Below are 12,489 nucleotides of genomic sequence, written 5' to 3' on the forward strand. Positions count from 1 at the left end.
TCTTTACACATATACCAGACATACATACATACATACATATATGCATATGGCAGTACTAACCCTGTTTTATGTCCTTTCGCACCGCAGGATCACAAGCTGAAGCACATGGCCGAACTGCAGCAATCAGTTGTCACCGATCAGGAGACGCGTCATCAGATCCAGACTCAGATACTGCAGTGGGAGGAGAACCTGGAGCGGCTCCATTGTGAGCAGTTCCGTCTGCGTTGCTACATGGCCTCGCTGCAAAGTGGCGAGCTGCCCAATCCGAAGGTGAGTTATGGCCCCAAAAACGACTCTCGACCAGTGCCCCCAAATTCGAACTGTCAGGGAGATAAGTCAAATGCAATTAATGGCGGATGCACTACGTTCTGGCGGCTTTATAATTCATCCTGAACGAGGACAGTAGTTAGGGCAAAAAGTATTGCCTACATTTTGGGGCATCTGAGGGAAATCGGAAACTTTGGTATATTATTGAATAGTGCTCTTTGCAGACTATTCACAAATTAATTTAAATAATAGATACGCTTAATGCTTTATTCTTTATGTCCCAATTATGTGACTAGCTACGTGCGTCATCAAAATAAACAAAATCTGTCAGTCTGAAATTAGAAAAATTTTTTGACAACACCAAAAATGTTTAAAATTTAAAAAGCTGGTACAACGTGTCCGATTACAATGATTTAATTTATTTTCCAGGCTGTTAAAAAGTCATAAAAAGTAGTCCGCTCTTATTCTAATATGTGAGCAACCACAATGAAAAAACTTTTGCCCTAAAATACTTTTTCTACATGATGTGAGCTAATCCTATTAAAAGGCAAAACTTTAATTAGTGAAAATTAAATAGTATTAAAAGCTAAAACTTAAATTACAATTATGCCAGAATGCTTAGGCATTATGCTTAACTATAAAAAATCAATTACTAAAGGTAAATAGATTTCCTTTGCAAATTTTGATTTAGCTTAAAGCCTTCCATTGTTGTTTTCATGGAGGCTCTAAAAATTGAAGATTAATCATAAAATTCACTACAGAACAAAACTTGATGAACCACTTCCTCTAATCACTGCTCAATGCCAGAACAATGCCAACGTAAAGCCACCACAAGGCTTAAATTTACTACGCTTCAGAGAAACATCAAAAGCAGATTCACAACCTGGTCGAGAGCTTAAGACTGGCACAATGGCATTGGACCAAAATCCCGCCTAACAACAATATAGCCCCAAAACCCGTTTACAATTCCGTTTAGAACCCTTTACGGGTTCGAGTAGTCTATAATTACCTCTACCTATTTGCACAATGGCCGTGGCAAGGGCAATTCAGTGGTACGCTCTTAGAAAATCAAAACCCAAACATGCACAATTAATCTCCATAACAAAAGTTTAAGCATCTTAAATGGGCTTAAAGGCAACCATCGCTGGCGCCAACTGTTGGCAACCTTAGAAGGATTTGCGAGCTCCAACTGACTGACTGGCTGACTGACTGAAAGGGTTGAAAGTTGATTGCGCTTTTAATGGCAGGCTGGTATAAATAAGGGTTGGGTAGGAGTAGGTAGTTCGGGGGGAGGGTAAGTGCAGTTGTGTGCCTGAAAAGCAACATTATTTATTATTAATAACCACAAAATGCAAACAACTTCAGCACCTGTGAAGAGAACAACTTCAGTCGACTGCAGGATGCCAAAGGCTTATTTGCATAGGTGTAGGAGTGTACTCTGACTGCTCTCTCTCTCTCTCTCTCTGTCTGTCTCTTTGAAAGGATCGTAAATATAACGAAATTAGTTGCGGGGCACAGGGTGGGGGTCGGAGTCTTGGGACCATGTCCCCAAAAATAACTTGTATTCACATTTAATTTGAAACTTTTTACATTCGTCATTTATTCAACAGTCGCTGCTCACTCACGTGTCGCGTCCCACGAAGAACACGCTTAACAAACTGGGCGTGTTCACGGTCTCCTCGTTCCACGCCTTCATCTGCGCCCGGTCGCCGTCGCTGCTCAACAACCTGCTAGCTGGTCGCGGGGCTACCAAACGGCGACCGCCAATGCTGTCGCGGTCCAACAGCGGCTCCAGTCGTCGCTCCATGCAGGTGAGTCCAATTCCACAAATACTAAAGGTGTGTACACTGGGGAAAGGTAACCTGAAAGCTGAACAAATTATCTAAGAAGACGAACCAATGAATATATACATGAATTTATATCAAATTTATCAAACTGAGGGTTACTTTTCGCTGAGTGTATGTATATATAAACATTTATGTGCGTTCATGGTTGTCCCCGCATCAATGTGTGCATTTATGTGCGGCCACGGGGCGTATGGGTAATAAAATTATATCAATTTTAAACGCATTTACGGCGCAGCTCGTGACTGTTTGTGTGTTTATGGCTCGCTTGCTCTCTTAATGTACGTGTATATGTGTTTCTCTGTGTGTGTGTGTGTGTCTGAGTAATTGAATTTTTATTTAAGGCAACGGAAACGGCATTAAAAGCTAAATTGAGCGCTAATGCTTAAATGGATGGCCACCAAAAAATATGTCGACCAACCACGCCCCTGTCCATTAGATTTTCTGATTTTTTTCTTTTTGTATATTTTGGCTTTTATAATTTGCATTTAATGGCCATCAAAAATTACAAAAAGAATAATGAAATTTATGAAGGGTCCTCGGTCTCCTCCTCTCTCTCTCTAGTTGCCTTTCACAAGAAAGAAAGGCAAAAGAAAAGCCGCGGAATGGAAAGAGAGGAAAAATACCCAAAGTTGACTTGGCAAAAGAAAATATTTGCATATTTTAAGTGAATAATGCAGGAGTCCATTTCAAATGGTGATCAGATGCCGCCCCTGCCCCTTGCTAATGACCTCAACACACAATCAAATCTAAATCAAGTCGAGAAGTCCGCTCCGTCCGCAAGGAATAAAGAGATGTTTTAAATTCCAGCAAATAGCTCGAAGGCATTATTATATACAGATATATCCACCTCACTGTGGACAATGTCGATTAGCAAGACTCACTTGGACTGTTCGTTAAGCTTCAATTAGTATAACCAATTTGTGCATATCTCGTGTTTGTAATGAAATTCATTTCATAAATTCAATTTATTTCGATTATTGACAAAATAATCTTGTGCACAGCTCGGATTTCATGGGGCTCAATCTCGTCCGCTCGTCCGCTTGGCCATGCCCAGCGCACACTTCATTTTCAATTAAATTCGCCAACGCAGCACAATTGCCTCCACCCCACCCACACATAGAGTTTTCAGTTTTCACCTTCTATCAGCAGTCACGCTGCCATTGGGTTTGACAAAAAAAAAAAATAAAAAATAAAAATCAAAATGCATTCGCATTCGTATTGCCATGGAAAAACAAATGAAATGAAATAACATAAATGAGAGACCCAAAGCTTCACTGCACTGCATTGCTGTTGCTATTGTAAATGCGCTGCAAATTCAATGAATTTGAAAAATGTGCATTTGATTTGGTTCATATATTTTCACCCCTGCCATCCCCTACTCTCTCCTCCTACTCCCCCCAAAAAAAAATAAAACCTTACTAACGCTGCCGTGTAACTGCATTTCACTTGGCCATTTTTCGTACATGTCAACTGCAATGCAGCAGAAATTGCAACTGCAATTCAGAAATGGCAAATAAAATTAAAGCTTTCCAAAGCAAATTATCAATTGCCAGTTGGCCAGTTACCAGTATATGGCAAGCTGGAATAACCATCACGCAAAAGTTGAAATATCCCTGGCTAAAATTTAATTAAGCTGTCCATCGAGAACGGCAGTAAGCTGAAATTTTCCTGGCCTTAAGGGGACTCAGTCAGGAACAATCAAAAGTTAATTAGTCAGTGGAGTTAAGTGGGCGAGAGGCGTTCGTGCAGAATTAATCGTCTTTTCAGGGCCTTCAATCTACCAAACAGTACAAATGTGAGGACAATTGTGGTACTCGAAATCAGGAACAGATAGATTAACATTTACCCATCTTGACAATGGAAGTCGAAAAATTCATTTTTAAGCTGTTAATTTACCAAAAACTTTAAAGTTTTGTTTAAGTTTTTGATCAGAAAAATGCACATCAAATATTTCTTTTCCAAATATAAATATTTCCTTCTCAAGCCACAAAATTTAAAAGTGAAAACTGGTTTTTTATTTCTGATTCTACCCTCTTTTTCTTCAGCTTTTTCGTAAAATCCACTTTTCCGATATGAAAGGGAAAACTTCACATATATTTCCATGAATATAAAGTTGATATATTTGCCCTGGCATAATGATCTCGTAATCGATATGCAAAATTGTTATGCAATGCAAATGCAAACGGAGCTTCACCGTCAGTTCTTGTAGCTGGGATACGAGTGAGAAGCAGCCTTTGCCTTTGCCAACTGCCAAACTAATTCAATTGTCCTGCCTGTGCATGGGTGTATGGGTGTGTGTGTGTGTGTGACTGTATTACCTGGCCAGGACCTCTTGCAGTGTGGAACTGCTGCTGCCAACTTAAACGAACGAACGAACCCATTGCCAATGGCTGCCAATACAAATGCAATTTCCAGCAGCCGACAACTGGCAGCTGGGCCACCTGATTCGTTTACAGTTGCAGTTGGCAAGGAGCATGGCCAGCAGGATGAAGAGGAGAGATGGTGATGCTGTAGCCTAGGAGCAGCAGGAAGCCTCATCACGGAGTTAACATTGGATGACGATGACGTTGTGGAAACGGTTAAGCATTTTAACTGAGTTTTCTTCAAACTCAACTCGGTGCGGCAGCAGATCCTGCTGCATGTCCGGATCCGCGACTGCTTTTGGTGCAGCATGTGCACTGAGAGAAAATAAGTGCTAATAAAATAAGAACAAGAAGGAAATTCTGAGTATAAGAATCGTTACCGTAACTTTGATTGACCTTAAATTTTGAATTTTCTGTTGAACTTTTTGGCCGCCTTTAAATAAAAGTTAACTCAGCTAATAGAACCTTGATTTCCAGCCAATTATTTAGATTTTAACCGGATTTTTTTCTCTGTGTGGCTTTTACCGATGCCTGAGCTACTGCTGGCGACATTTTTCATTACATTTCAGGGGGTCGAGGGGCAACGACTGCGGGTACAAATGTGTGTGTTTGCTATTTTTCAATTTTCACTTCCGTGTGGCCATATTCGAGAATCTGCCAGGGTATGGGTTTGGGGTGTATATATATGTATATCTTTAAATGTATCTATGTGTGTGTGTGAAAGCCTCGCAAATGTCTGTGCCTGACTGCTTAATGACATTGTACGTGTACATATATATCTGAGCGTGTGTGTATATGCCTGTTTATCCAATCGAATTTTCTGCCTTTTTCCAGATGAATTCACGTGACGAACCGGAAAAAACTTTCAAAGTTGCAATGCCCGACAATGCTTACTCGACAGTTTATCTACGTGATGCGATGTCTGTGGAGGAATTCCTCGCCAGCGCCTGCGCCCGTCGCAACCTCAATCCCATGGAGCACTTTGTGCGCGTCAAGAAGCGACGTGACATGGAGGATCACAATTACTTTGTGCCGCATCGCAACGATCTGATTGAAAATTATGTAAGTACATAATCAAAGACAGAACCCCTACCACCTTAAACTAACTAAATTCCTTGGAGGTTGGGTGCTTACGAGGGGGTTGCCAACTTCAAGTTCAATTCAACTTATCGAATTTAACTTGGAAATTGCGTGTGTAGCTGTGGAAATGGAATTTGAAAACGTGGCAAGGGTGAAGAAGTTCAAGGAGTTGGGTGCAAGATGCCTTTGAGTTACTGCAAATTTAATGAGAGTTCCTTGCACGAGCTTACTTCCAATTAAATTATTAAATTTATGTAAAGAATTTATAATCAAGCATGAAGTGAGTTCTTGGACTTTTCATGGTTTGCTACTCACATTCAGGGAAAATGAACAGGAAAAACAAGCATATTATTTACACACTGTTTAGCTTAAAGAGAGCTCTGTTGGCCCTGAATGACCTGTAAAGTGAGCCACTAAAACCCATTTTAGCTTAAATTTAATAACTTTACAAATTGGATTACAAAAGCTAACACTTTCTATTACCTAATCTCCAAAGCACCGCTCAGATTTCACTTTAAAACAAAGAACTTTTTCCAAAAGTACTCTTAATATTTTTCACACACCAAAAACTACTATGCTGTTTGAGATTTTCAGATAAGTCCCTTTACCTCCTGCAGAAACTACTTGCAACAAAGTACCCAATTCCACAATTAGCTCATCTCCACACCCACTCGGCACATTACTCTTCGATTTCCAAAAACATAATGCCATAAATTATGAACTTTCCCGTTGGCCATTTCCCTTTTCCCCTTCAGTTGGCACACGATTAGTCTAGGTGAGACTTTAGCCAGCTGCCAAGTCAGCCGCTAGCTGAAAACTTTCGAACCTCTGGATGGGGAGCCCCCCTCTTCCTTAACCCCTCTACCTAACTAACCGAACTCCGACCTCAACAACAAGCTAGTAAATATTAGCCCGGCCAGGCCAATTGGCAAATGGCAAAAATGTGCAACTGCAACTGCAAATGGAGTTGGGAATGAGAGTGCCGATGGGCCATGGGCGTTTCAGTGGGCTTGATAAAAAGTTTCTTTCGCCGGTGGCAGTTCAATAAATTTCGACAACAACTTGAGCCAACTCCCAGTAACTCCACTCAATCAATTTCGGCCCTTACCCCAACCAATGATTGGTTGCGTAACTCGGCTAATTTGGCACTTAACTCCCACTCAAACTCACTTTCCATCGATCTGTCCTTCCACATGGGTGGGAAATGTTACCAAAATTATGTTTAAATTTTAAAGATTTTCCAATTTTTAATGTTTCTCTTCATTGCAGCTACATAATCATGAGTTTGTGGAGGTCTGCATGAAGATCCTGTACCAGGTGGAGCTGCATCGCACCACTCTCGAGCAGATGTGGGGCTTCTCTGTGGAAGCGGAGCTGATCGAGAACGCTGAACGCCAGGACGAGCTATGCTGCTATGTGAGCCGCGTGGAAGACAAGAGTGTGGCCATGCACAATGGTGAGTACAAAGGACGATTTCCCTTTTGCCTTTGAGTCCATCCAAGACAGACATGACAGGACGAAAATGGGTTTTGACACAAATCGTATTCAGGCGATGAAATCGTGCATTTAATTTATGCCATTGAGGTGACGCAGCGGAACGCAAGGAAATGAAATAGAGTCTTTGTCTTCGCCTCTAAGGATTGAAGGCTCCACTCTCTTCCAGTCTTCAGTCTCCAGTCCACTTTACTCAACTCCATTCACCTGGCGCCCCGGGCGAAACAATGTGGCCCAATGTTGCCGAGCAAAATTATAAAGTGCCCAGGTAGTAGCCCCCGCCCACTGCCGCCTGCTCTTTTCTGTAGTTGTGTGAGCTGCTGCTTTTATATTTAAATGCTTTTCACTTTTATGTCACAAAAAAAAAAAACGAAAAAAAAATGAGGAGAGCACAAGACGAAACTTGAGCAAACTCACTTTGGTCTACAAGGGAGACCGAGTCGAGTCAAGTGGAGTTTGAGCCCGAAAAGAGGAGAAGGAACAGGAGGAGCAGGAGGAGAAGCACCTCAGGGCGTGCAATGCGAAAAGTCAACTGTCAGCGCTTGTTCCACCTGGTAAATGGGTGGTGGCCAGGTGGTTTTGCGACGACGACGACGACGACGACAACGATGACGATGATGGTGATGAGCAGCGCACTCGAAATGTTTGCCAGGTGTGGGCGACGGTTTACTTCGGCTGCGGCAACGGCGGCTTCCAGGTCCTTAAAGGGGTTTTCCTCGAGAGTGAGCCGTCTCAGCATCCGAGATCCCACCTCAACCGCCCTCCGCTGTTGTTTTTCTATCACTTAAAATCAACTTAAGTTGGCATTTGCATTTGCCGGGTACGACGGCAACGACAACGCCATGGAGTCAAGTGGATGTAGTCGAAATGCCACTAGAACAGCGCCTTAAATTATGGAACTGACATCTCCCCTCCCCTCCACCTGACATGCCATTTTCCCACAAATTTCCCTTCAGGTGAGGGAAAACTGCAGTGCTGCACTTGGCAAAGTGATGAACCGAAAGAACATTTCATGCTGCAGTAACAGCAGAAAACTCATTAAGCACGTCGAGTGCGAGTGGCGCTCATTTGGTTGGTTTTTGAAGGCGACAACGAATCAAAAATCCATGAAACAATGCGCACGAAATTCTCCGGAAGGAGTGCCTTCTCCTTACTCCGTAAATAAAAAAAAGAAAAAACAAGAAGAAAAACCAACCACACAGGGGGGAGGCAAAAAGTTGGACTGCCAACAAAAATGAAAGAAAACCGGGAAGAGTGAAAAAAAAATGAACAGGAGAGTGATGAGAAGTTGTGCTAATGAGTTTTACGATTGAGCAAATGTTGCATTCGTCGGCAGGGAAATGCAGGAAGCCTTAGCTTAATTAAATTACGGCAAATTGGCACTGAAGTGGTTATAAAATTGATCTTATTGCATCAGCCTGAGTTAACAGGTCAATTAGGTAACTTTTTTTAACATAATTACCTAGAAATATTACGTATACGAGGGGATGGACTAATGGAATGCAGACTATGGGTGATATTGACCATTTTTAGATAGTTTGACAACATATTCATATCAATATTAACAAGTAAAACATATATTGAAAAGAAAACATTCTATTAACTAAGAAGTTTTAGAGATACCAGTAGCATGAAAAAGCTTTCATTGTACTCTGATTCCTTAGTATCGATACTTAACCATATCTATGCTGATTGCCTGGCTTTGGCAGCATTTGGCCACAAATATTGCGAATACATTGTATTGGGCTTTAAGTGCGGCTTTAAGCCCTCTACCGTTAGCGTTATCTGGGCAGCTCTCGGCGAGAATATCCCCCACTCATTGTAGTGGCGTGTGTATGCATAAATTAAGGACTCAGGACTCGCATTTACATTTGCAAAACGCAGAACGCAATAGGAAACTTTCTGTCCCCACCCAGGATCTCATCCAAGTTCGCTCCCTTTTTCGCCACTAACCGGAGATGATTGAAGGGAAGAGAAGGGGTGCAGGGAAAGCAGGGGCAGCAGGGGAAAATGAATGGAAGTCCGGGCACAATTGAATTTAATGGCTATTAGCATGTCGAAAGACGCAACTCTTAAGCAGCAACCGCAAAACAAAGCTCGGACAGGCTGGAAGACAACATTTACGACCGAATTGCACAGAAAGTTCGCCCAATGAAGACCGGGGAGCGTGGCAAACAAAAACAAATCCTGACCGCAGCTTTCAAATGCAAATGTGGCTGGGGAGCGGAAAATTCTGGCCACTTTTGCTTGGCTAATTGTGGAATGGTAACGAACTGCGAGGAAATGCTCTGTGGTTCTGATGAAGATGCTCAAACTCAAGGCAAAAACCCTTGGCTTCCTTAAGCATAAGTCTTAAAGTCTTCGGGGTTTTGTTTGGCCAAAAAACCCCTTCAACCTCTAGCTGATTTAAAACTGCATCTTATTCGTTGGCTGCAAGTGCAGAAAGTTCGGCACTTCTCATTGGAGTGCCAGAACTTTAGCGCTGAAACAAGCGTGGCAAAGCATTTGGCAAACATGGAATAACAATTTGCTCGAGCTTCATCTTTTTTTTTTTGGGCCAGGCCAACTGGAAAACAGTGAAGCAGGAAAGCAGCAAAGCGAACGTGTTGACAACGCATATGTCGGGGCCAAAATCGGAGCAAAAAGTGGATATAAGGGGATAAGGCATCGGAGCCACCGCAATATAAATAAAATTTGTCTTTCTCCCAGAGCCAGAAATAATCCCCCGGATAAAGTACAGAACGACACTTGCATATACCATATATCTGGATAGATATATATATATATATGTATATCCGGGGTATGTGCATTTTATATGGTAAATCGCATGTGTCATGCCTTGCCAGCATTAAGATGTAAAAATCCGTTTAAATTGTAACAAATGCAGGGGGCAAGCTCCCTTCGAAAAACAGGAGCAGAAACGAAGGTGTAACATGGGTAAAATATTGCCACAAGGCGGGCTATATACATATATATATATATATCTGTCTATCTACCTATCGAACTTTTGCCCTAAGAAAATGTTGCTCCTGCTGCACCAACAATGATAAGCGGCACTGGCAACTTGCAGCAACCGAACTGCAGGCAACTGAAATGCATGTCGTCAACAGGAAGAATGGTAGGGAGGGGAAAGGAGAGGGCTAAGACAGGTCGAAGCAGGCAACAAGGAATAACCAACATCATGGCTAGAATAAATGCTGTAGAAAACACTGGCAGCGACTTGGACAAACACACACATGATAGACGAGTCATGCAGACAAAGTAGAAAATGCTAACGAACGCAGTGCAGATATAGAAAGAGAGACACAGAGGGAAAAGGCTATATAATATCAAGAAAATGCAACCAATTATTTCTTTAATCAAGGCTTGCCAACAAAGAGATTTAAGATCTCTAGTTTAAGCTATGTTTTTGTGGGCTTGAGATCATGAAATGAAGTCAGTCTTAAAGCAGTTTCTGTTTTTAATCTTGCTTCTTCTCTCAGTGCACCGATGGCGCTGGGATAACGTGGCGTATGAACAATGCAAAAAACCACAATGCTCTTGTTGTTATTGTTTTACGACCATAGAAGCTGCACTAGCAATAGCAATAGCAGTTGCAACAGCAGCAGCAGCAGCAGCTGAAGACATTCCGCTTATCGTTTGTTACATAAAAGATGTCAGTGGTCCACAGCAGCCGCACAATTGTCAGACATTGATTCCAGCCGCATAGAACCACCTTGATTGCTAGGCAGCATTAGATCCCGCCCCGAACAGAACCATAAACCATTGTCTAAGGCTATCGGGGAATGATGGTAAAGAGCTAGCTAGGAACGGTGGACTGAAAAGTAACAATGACCGTGGCAGAAACTCAACCTACATATGTATATGCAACATTTATATACGAGCATGTGTTTTGTATAGTATCCACAACTAACGCTCTTCCCATATTCCACCAATTGCAGGCATTATCAAAGGAGACGAAATAATGGTCATCAATGGTGCAATTGTGTCCGATCTAGATATGATGTACTTGGAGAGCGTCCTGCAGGAGGAACAATCGCTCAGCATGATGATGCGGTAAGTTATGACAGCCACAGACCATCATCATTGTTCTTGTTTATGCCCTGCTTAACATCTGTTTCGATGTTTCCTTGTTTTGTTTCGTTCGACTGGCTTGAATGGCGATAAAGTATACGCCATGTGTCCGCTGGGCTAGCTCTACGTCCGTTCACTCACCATGTGGGCGCGCATACGATGGCCATTGTTTAAATTTCAGTTACACGGATTAATTAACTATTTTAGTCACCCTGGCCTCGCCCAGGCCAGGCTGTCAATTAGCTTTAGGGCTCTCCGTGACAGCGTAATGCAATATCTCGGCCATTGTTCTACCATTGTGTGGAAATTTGTGTCCATTTCCCCACGTTTTATATGGCTCATAAAGTTGAAGGCAAAACGGCTGACTGACAGTTTTTCAGCTGATTTCATTCCAATAACACTGCTGGCAGCCACATCAGCAAAGAGATCTTCATTAATAGCAATTTCCAGCTTTAAAATAAAAGAAGGAAGAAAAAAAACATAAAGCTGGAAAATAAAACCGCAACCTGCAGCTGCTGATGTTGTTAATTAAAAACATTCTGTGCAGAGCTTTCTAACTCTGACATCACTCAACCGACTGGCCCACAAGCCACATCAAGTTCGCACACACCCCAGAATGTCAACAATCGACAAGCTTTGCCAATTTTTGATGATGTTACACCATAAGAAGTTTCCCAGCAACCAGCAGAGCCAAAAAAAAAATATCTGAAAACTAAACCAATGGCAGAAATTGTTTCGCAACAAATCGGAAAAAACCCCCAAAAAAAAAAAGGAAGGCGAGTGGCAACAAAAAAAAAAAGATGTTTGAACCGAAAAATGTTCCATGTACATTCTCGAACCATTTTTGGTTTATAGTTTTTCAGCAAAGTCAACAACAAGTTCAAGCCGCAGCTGGAAAATGTTAGAGTGGGGGGAAAGGAAAACGTTTGGAAAACGTGGAAGGGGCAATGGGGAGACAAGCCGTAACCCAAACACGTTGCCACTTCACGTTCTCTCGCTTGCCATGCAGTTAGAACGTGGTCGGTGGGTTCACTTGGTTCCGTTTCGTTGACCAGCCAATCCCCCATCCTCAACCCCATTTTCCCAACCTCCTCTTTCCCTCCTACATCACCTTTCGGGGCGAGCCGAACGGCATTTTGATAGCCTAATTAGCTTCTCTTTATGGCAAACGAAAACAGAAAAGCTTTTGTGCTAAGCGTTTGTAGAGCCAAATGCGCCCGTTCCTGCCCAGCTTCAACTCTGCTCATTCCGTGACCCCCAACCCCCAACCCCCAAAAAACATCCTTGCCAGCCGCCAGTCGTCCATTCAAATTATGCACGTTGGGAGCATTTTCCGCATCTTTTGCTAATTTCGCGCACTGACA

General features: G+C 42.4%; 1 protein-coding gene across 13 annotated transcripts in view; it reads left to right on the forward strand.

Annotated features, from left to right (window-relative positions):
• The window catches only part of LOC108107634, an 80,790-nt gene that overhangs the window by 48,965 nt on the left and 19,336 nt on the right, over positions 1–12,489 (forward strand). For all 13 annotated transcript variants that reach the window (XM_017215212.2, XM_017215216.2, XM_017215217.2 and 10 more), the window contains 5 exons: positions 88–270; positions 1,878–2,078; positions 5,312–5,539; positions 6,827–7,013; positions 10,993–11,107. In XM_017215212.2, the coding sequence (XP_017070701.1) occupies positions 88–270; positions 1,878–2,078; positions 5,312–5,539; positions 6,827–7,013; positions 10,993–11,107 (914 nt within the window). The remainder of the gene's footprint in view (positions 1–87; positions 271–1,877; positions 2,079–5,311; positions 5,540–6,826; positions 7,014–10,992; positions 11,108–12,489) is intronic.

Source organism: Drosophila eugracilis, unplaced genomic scaffold (assembly GCF_018153835.1).
Source record: "Drosophila eugracilis isolate 14026-0451.02 unplaced genomic scaffold, ASM1815383v1 contig_2088, whole genome shotgun sequence".
Lineage (NCBI taxonomy): Eukaryota > Metazoa > Arthropoda > Insecta > Diptera > Drosophilidae > Drosophila > Drosophila eugracilis.